The 8115-nt window shown below is 39.2% G+C and overlaps 1 protein-coding gene across 1 annotated transcript in view; it reads left to right on the top strand.

The window, feature by feature from the left end:
- Nucleotides 1-6303: 6303 nt before the first annotated feature.
- The window catches only part of acta1a (actin alpha 1, skeletal muscle a), a 4080-nt gene continuing 2268 nt past the window's right edge, over nucleotides 6304-8115 (top strand). The window contains exons 1-3 of the mRNA XM_023296736.3: nucleotides 6304-6464; nucleotides 7762-7901; nucleotides 8024-8115. The exon at nucleotides 8024-8115 is cut by the window's right edge and continues 233 nt beyond it. Of these exons, the coding sequence (XP_023152504.1) occupies nucleotides 7773-7901; nucleotides 8024-8115 (221 nt within the window). The 5' untranslated portion in view covers nucleotides 6304-6464; nucleotides 7762-7772. The remainder of the gene's footprint in view (nucleotides 6465-7761; nucleotides 7902-8023) is intronic.

Raw genomic sequence — 8115 nt, 5'->3', positions numbered from 1 at the left:
GCTGTATTATATGCTCTAAATGTTTATATTCTGCTCAGCTGTGCACACTAGGGGGACTTGAATTATGGTACTGTCAGTGTAACTACGTACATAAACAAGTAGCTGAAATGCTATGTAGAGATATTTGATTCCACTTTGGCATTAAAGCAGTTGGTATAATAAGAAAGTATACTACGAAGGTACAGACTGCAATCTTGAGCTTGCAGACTAACATTTTATCTGTAGGAACTTGATTTAAATTCTCCTCTTCATGCCTCTGATGTCTCATCTGACATCGGAGCCGTCAGACCTAGAAAGTGACAGAAACCTGAGCCCGTCAGAGACCCACTCCAGGAGCTGGCCTGCATTAGTCAGGACTTCCTCGTGTTAAGTGACGAACAGCAGGCGGTGATTATAAATAGATTTGGTCTCCTCGACTGACTGCCTGCCACCCTGACAGGGATCCTCCACGATGATCCACTTTCACAGCCACTGAAGCTGCAGATGACTCTCAGGGTCTAGTCTCTAAAAATAGTGAAACTAGGTTAGAATAGGGACACCAGCTGTACGTAACTGTAATCTAACATTTCACAAACCTCAGTTTAATGCTTCAGAACTTCTCATGTAAACATCACAGAGACGCTTAATGGCTTCAATTTAAGGCACCTGGGCCTTTATATGTATAGGCATAAATTGCTAATTTTGCCAATTTCCATGGAAATACAGGACAGAAAACACATTTCTTTTAATAAAAATTTACTTGCAATCATAAATGTATTGGTGCAGCGTTTTGGTACCAAAACGCTGCACCAATACATTTATGATTGCAAGTAAATTTTGATGTATGATTGCAAGTTAGACAGTGTGGGGGAGTCTGTTTTTGTAGCTGTTGGATGTGCTGCTCCCTCTTCTGCACAACTGCCTCATGTAATAGATATACGAAGAGTTCCCTTGAGAATAAAAATATAGTTGGAATGCCCAAAAGTTTTAGTAAAAACTGGGTTCCAACAGTAGAAAAACAACCAACAAATCATTTTCTGGACACCTTAAAATGATAGTAGCACTGCATTTTATTCTGTATTCATCAGGGATTTAGTGAACAGACTAATTCAAGAAAATTAACTTATCATTGTAATAAAGAACATAAATACTGGCATAAAAAATCCTTTTAAATGGCAGGGTAGAGCGAGTGGTAGCCTGTATAATGTAAATTTTTGTAGCTTAGAAGTTGGTAATAATGTTGAGATCCACATTCCTATTTTATTCATGTGCAAATAAAATCTAGACGTCCACACAGAAAAGATTTTAACTGGCGGCTAAACTTTTAATATCTGAGAACATTATTGAGTTTATCCAAGCAGGATAGTTGACCAAGCACACTTTAGTCATTTCAAATGCTTTTACACAAAAATGTCTTAATCAGTCCCTCATATGTGGACCATAAGATGTTAACTTGACGTACAAGTCGTTGTGCATCGAGACACTGTCTGAAAAAACCTGTATAAAATAATACAAATGATGGAAGACTGTCACCAGAGTAAAGCAAAGCCAGCAATCATTTCTTCAAAACAACACAGTAGATTATAAAAAGCTACTGTGAGTGGGCCAAAGTGTGTCTTGTTAGGTAATATACACTACTGTTCAAAAGTTTGGAGTCACTAAGAAATCTCTTTATTTTTTTAAAGAAAAGCAGTTTTTTCAATGAAGATAACATTAAATGTATCAGAAATACAGTCTAGACATTATTAATGTGGTAAATGACTATTCTAGCTGGAAACAGCTGACTTTTAATGGAATTTCTACATAGAGGTACAGAGGAACATTTCCAGCAACCATCACTCCTGTGTTCTAATGCTACATTGTGTTAGCTAATGGTGTTGAAAGGCTAATTGATGATTAGAAAACCCTTGTGCAGTTATGTTAGCACATGAATGAAAGTGTGAGTTTTCATGGAAAACATGCTTTTGCCTGGGTGAGCCCAAACTTTTGAACGGTGGTGTATGTGAAATACAGTTTAATCTATTAGGTGCATAATTCAAAAGACACAGAGTTTGGGTTTGAATATTTCTCAATGGAAACAATATGCGACAACAGAATATTTAAATTTGAAGGAAACCTAATGTGAGTAACAGAGTTCAGAGGCTAAAAACTTTATGTAAAGTCCCACTTATTTAATCACAGAGCGGGATTGCAACCGAGATGAAGGTCTTTTCCATTTGTCCTGTTTGGCAGATTACATTCTGGTGCTGTGGTCTGTTAGTTCCAGCAGATTTCTGCCCGCTGAAATGGAGACTCATCAGACCAGGAAATGTTTTTCCAATCTTCTGTTGTCCAGTTTTGGTGAGCCTGTGTGAATTGTAGCCTCAGTTTCTTGTTCTTAGCTGACAGAAGTGTTACCTAGTGTGATCTTCTGCTGCTGTAGAACACCTTCTTCAAGGTTGGACGTGTTGTGCGTTCAGAGATGGTGTTCTACATTCCTTGGTTCTAACCAGTGGTTATTTGAGTTACTGTTGTCTTTCTATCATCTCCAACCAGTCTGTCCATTCTCCTCTGACCTCTCACATCTACAAGATGTTTTCATTCACACAACTACTGCTCACTGGATATTTTCTCTTTTGTGCATGACAATCCCAGTAGATCAGCAGTTTCTGAAATACTCAGACCAGCCCATCTGGCACCAATAACCACGACACATTAAAAGTCACTTAAATCCCCTTTCTTCCCCATTCTGATGCTCGGTTTGAACTTTAGCAAGCTGTCTTGACCTCGTCTACATGCTTAAATACATTGGGTTGCAGCCATGTGATTGGCTGATTAGCTTTTTGTGTTAGCAAGCAATTGAACAGGTGTACCTAATAAAGTGGCTAGTGAGTGTGTTAACTGTGCTGAAGATTCAAATGTTTTTCTGTGTGATGACTATAAGAGGGAAGGTATTTTTGCCACCAAATGTTTGAGTTCCGTCCTCTTCCCATTTGGGTTCATGGCTGCAGTCTTGTGTCATAGTTTCAGGTCATCATCCATTTCAAAACCCTCCCGGCTTCTGGGAATCCTGACACCTCGGCCGGCTCAGCCGACAGTTGGGTAAACACAGTGGGGCCTGTTGGCTCGGTTTTTGTCCCTCAGAGGAATCTGGTCTCCGTCTGCAGCTGTCTGACGAGTTGGAGGTTCTGAGCCTGTTGTTTTAAAAATGGAGCGTGAGTGTCTCAGCTGCTTTGTGGATATTGTTGTTTGAGCTCTCAGCTGAGAAACACAACCTCTGAACAAATCTGGAGGAATCTCAGGGTGTTAGAAATTCTCCACAACCTTTGATCAGCTGTTTATTCCTCTGGACTCTGGCTGACAGCAGCTTCTGCTCTCATTAATAAGTCTGCTGCTTGTATGTAGACATCAATACACAAAATGTGACTGTGTTTCAGAAATCCTCATTATTTTTCCTGAGTTCAGCAAACATTTCAGCTCCTTTTACTGATTTCTCTTCACCTTATTTCAGTGCTTGACCTTCAAAAGTTTGTTCAAATTCAACCCCAATCTTAACACAGCTTGTCAGCTTCATTCAGAATTTCACTTGAACTTATTTCAAGGTTTTCCATTTCATAGATTTTTGCAGTAATTCTATAAAAACTGTCACTTCAGCTGTTATACAGCACAAAGACACCGTTTACTTAACTTCAACTAAGTAATTTCAGCTACTTTTCATAGTTCATTTTACGTACACACAGCAAATACTTTCAGTGCTTGAACTTCAACTTTTTATACAGTGTTTCAACACAATGGACATCTTGATTTCTGTTAACATGTTCAGCATGTTCAAAGGAATAACTGCTTCAGCAATATTCTTTATCTTAATTTCTGGTTTTAGCATTTCAATTTTAAATGCTCCTTTAGACGTTTTGTCTCTTACATTTAAATTGGTACTGTTTTCTTCAATACTTTTCACTTTAGCTACTTCCACAGAAGGACTTTCTGCTGTATTTCTAAAGCATGTCACTTACATTCCATTGAGGACTTAAATTTAGGTTACTTCTTTCTGTGCTTAAAAACTCTTCAGGTCCTTTGGTCTTCAGGACTTTGTTTCATGTGATTTTCTGCTTATAAATGTAAAAACCGTCCCTGCAGACTCATTTATTCTGATAATAGGTGAAATGGTTTCGGTAATTTTTAAAGGAAAAAAATCTCAATTTTCTGACTCCAGCATATTAAATGTGAATATTCTCTGGCTTCTTTACTTCCCTATGACAGTAAACAGAATATTTTTGGGCTGTGGACAAAACCAAACACTTGAGGATGTTATTCTGAAATTTGATAAAAAGAAATCTGGTTCTTCACCATTTTCTGAGATTTTAACAAAAGATTAATCAAATAAACCAGAAAGGAATCAATAGATTTGTTGACAATGAAAATAATCGTTAGTTGCAGCCCTATGATTGGCAGAATGTGTAGTGTTGCCTCTGATGTTTAGACTATATATGTTTGGTATGTTTAATATCCTGATAAATGGATTTGTTATTATCCTATAGGTTGTCTCTAATATTTGACTCTCTGAATGGAATCAAGTCATTTTGATGCAGTAATAACATTTCAGTCGCAGTGTAGCTGATGCAGTCACTTTTTGGCAAGTAGAATATGGCATTATGTAAATTGAATTTGTCCTTTAAAGCTATTTTAACTGAAATGGTTCAGGAGGTTAAAACTGTGAGGAGACATGAGGATAACTGAGGGGGTTAGAAGCAGAGTGGTCTAACCCACAAAAAATCCAAACTGAGTTTTATATGATTAAAGTAATACTTTATGGTCTACATTTTAGTGACCCATAACCCAAATATAGCATTACAGTGGCGCTTGGAATGTTAGACCATTCTGGAAAACACAACAAACTAAGGGGGAAAAAAATGTAAAAGATGATATTCAACATACAAAAGTAACTTTGTGCAAAGAAGTCAATGTAAAAATGCATCTTAAAAGAACGCTTCCTATTCCAGTGACAGAAGTATTGCACAAATACTGACCAAACTGTCAAAAATGAAAACTTAAATGCAAGATGGTGCTGCAGATGGCAGCCTCAGCACTGCACTCACTACACTAACAACAGTATTCTCTGCTTTTTGCACTGTATTATCACTCTGGCAATTATCATTTGCACTAATGTGTTTATATATTCCTTTCTAGCTTTGTAAATATCTGTATATATTGTGTTATATTTATTTTTATTACTACTATTTTTTTCTTCTTTATTCTATAGTTTTCTATTATTCCCTTTTCTTTTTCCTAGGGTGACACCAACAGCCGAAACCAAATTCCTTGTATGTTGTGTTGGCCACTAAAACTGATTTTGAACTGTTTAAGGAGGTTACCCCTCATATTGTGATTTCATCGACAACCCAGATTCTTCCCAGTCTGCACCACAGAAAACCTGCCCAGAAATTAGCCTGATTCTTAAACCCTGTGAGCATTTACATCCCATCTTCATTCCAGATCTGGACCAGATACAGCAGCTAACCTTTGTTCTAAACCTGCACTGATTAAAGCCTGTGGATTAACTTGCTATGCAGAATGTAACACAAAAATACAGAAAGGCACATTCAATAAGATTCAATTTAAAAATGTCCTCTGGGTTTTTTGCTTGACGCCATTTTTCTCCACAACTACAGAATTTTGACTAAAATTATATTAACTGAAAACCTGTAATGGTTCATATAATGAGTGTAACAGGAAAACAGTGGAAGAATGCAGCTTGTGTATTTAATACTTTACATTTTGTCAAGCCAATCACTGAATGGCAATTTTAGTTGGAGTCATTATTTTTTGCAGTTGTCTTTATAACTTTATAACAGTTTTGTTATCATATGGCAGAAGTCCACCGGGTTTTGTTTATTTAAACAAGTAACGGATTATTGATTGTTAAAGTTGTCGATTTGCATTCATACACGAAACAAGTAAAGAAGTAGATACGCAAAGTCTTTAAAATTCATGGACAAATGTGAAGTGCTTTACATCGACGTTATCATATCACAACATAAATGAGTCACCTGTCAGCTTATCACTCAAATAGTATGTGAATGAAAGGAGCTGTGCCAATTTTACGGCCTAATATAAATTTTTCCTGCTTCCAAACCCTTCACTTAGCATCTCTGGACTAAAATCACCGTCTGTGCTCTGCGTGCGGCGGTCTGCCGCTCGGTGGGTCTCGCTCCATACACGGGCTCGTGCGCTCCGCGGCAGCCTCGCGCGGCCTTCCTCTCCATATATGGCCCGGCCGGCGCGCGAGCCTCTGCGTGTATGCATGCGACGACCCCCGCGCACGACCAAATATGGACGAAGTGCCGTTTGAATTCCTGGTGGATACCGGGACATTCCGACCGGCTGTCTGCACGGGACGAAACCGTCCGGGGGGTTAGATGTATATAAGGACCCCGGTGGTCGCTGCCGGTCACCGCCTCAGCTGGAACCAGCAAAGTTGCCTCACTGACCGCCGGAGACAAGCAGAGGTAAGCGGCTTGGAGGAGCGGGGCGTCTGGGCGGGTGTAGGAAGGAGAGAGTTGTTGTGATAATTAGTTAAAGTCGGTGCTTGTAGTTTAAGTGAGTGAAGCAGATGGTGAATAATCCAGACTAAGTGGTTCAGTGAAGGGAGCTGGCAGCGAACCACAGCCGGCTTCAGGTCAGTGTCAGCGTGTAGAAAAAGCCGCTTTTGTTTTGACAGTCAAAGGAAACCTCCTGTCAGGGAGCCAGGCCTGCTGCCTTCAGGGCCGTCGGAAATTCTGCCAATACAAACGCACTACACAAGAAACAGGCACATTATAAATGTGTATAGTGTATAGATAGGATTTTAATTTATTTCTGCACTTAAGATGTCCTCAGTAATCACAATTGAATCCTAATTGATTCAATGCAGCCAAACAAATCACTTTACATTTTTTTCCCCTCCCTAAGCCTGAGCTGGCTCTTGTCCTCCTAAAAGTGCTTTTCGTGTTGATTTAGGACTGTTTACCAGTAAACCTTTTAAGAGCAATTCCAAAACAAGAGCAAGTCAAGGAGGGACAGCAGACGAAAGATCAGATTGTGGAGTTTATGGGGAACAATTGAAGGTATCATTACACTGTGGGAGGTTTAACAGTGTTCTTTAATGACTACTTATCATGGCAGGCGGAGTAACCTGTTTTTAGCTGATTAATACCCTCTGGTTTAATGATATACACAATCCCGACTCTGCAGGGCTGAGGGAGGCTATTTAAGATGACTGAGTTATAGTTGTTAGCATGTAATTTTTCAGTTTTAGACAACAGAGTGTGTGTTCATTGCAGCAACACAATGTAGGTTATTTTACTGCTTTTTGTCACGCAGACAATGTGTAATAATTTTAAATAATACTTTATAAGAACAGCAGCAGTATATTTGTCTATAAATGGCATGCAGGTAATATAACAAGAAGCTAAATTAGCAATTAATTCTAATTAAGATATTTATGGAAGTTAAATCAACCTAAAATGGCCAGTTTTTAAATGCTGACTTGTGTTTTTGCCACTTGTTTTTAGTCTGAATGAAAGTTCAAAAATCAATTAAGGCATTACAATATTATGTTATAGAGAGAACTCCAATGATTCCGATGTACGATATAACAAAAGTTGAATTTTTTAAAATCTTTTTGACCCAAAACAATTATTTCGTTGACAGAAAATTAATCTCCAACTGCTGTGGAATTGTTTCCACTTTTCCCCCCCCACTGCGTTAAGTACTGTTTAGTCTTCCTGTTGCATTAAAATCTCACCTCTGACTTTCTCCCATTAGAATCCGCAAATATGTGTGATGACGATGAGACCACCGCCCTCGTGTGCGACAATGGCTCCGGCCTGGTGAAGGCTGGCTTCGCTGGAGACGATGCCCCCAGGGCCGTGTTCCCCTCCATCGTTGGCCGCCCCCGTCACCAGGTAGGCAAGAGCCGCAGCATCACAGATAAAAACTAAAAACCTATCTGTCATCTTAGATGTTGTCAGTTGTCTCAAGATACATGTGAGCAGTTAGACCTTACCTTCTACCCTCTCCCCCTTAGGGTGTAATGGTCGGTATGGGTCAGAAGGACTCCTACGTGGGCGATGAGGCCCAGAGCAAGAGGGGCATCCTGACCCTGAAGTACCCCATTGA

Source organism: Amphiprion ocellaris, chromosome 4 (assembly GCF_022539595.1).
Source record: "Amphiprion ocellaris isolate individual 3 ecotype Okinawa chromosome 4, ASM2253959v1, whole genome shotgun sequence".
Taxonomy (NCBI): Eukaryota; Metazoa; Chordata; class Actinopteri; family Pomacentridae; genus Amphiprion; species Amphiprion ocellaris.
Note: the sequence above shows the minus strand (reverse complement) of the source record. Positions and strands in the feature narration are given on the sequence as shown.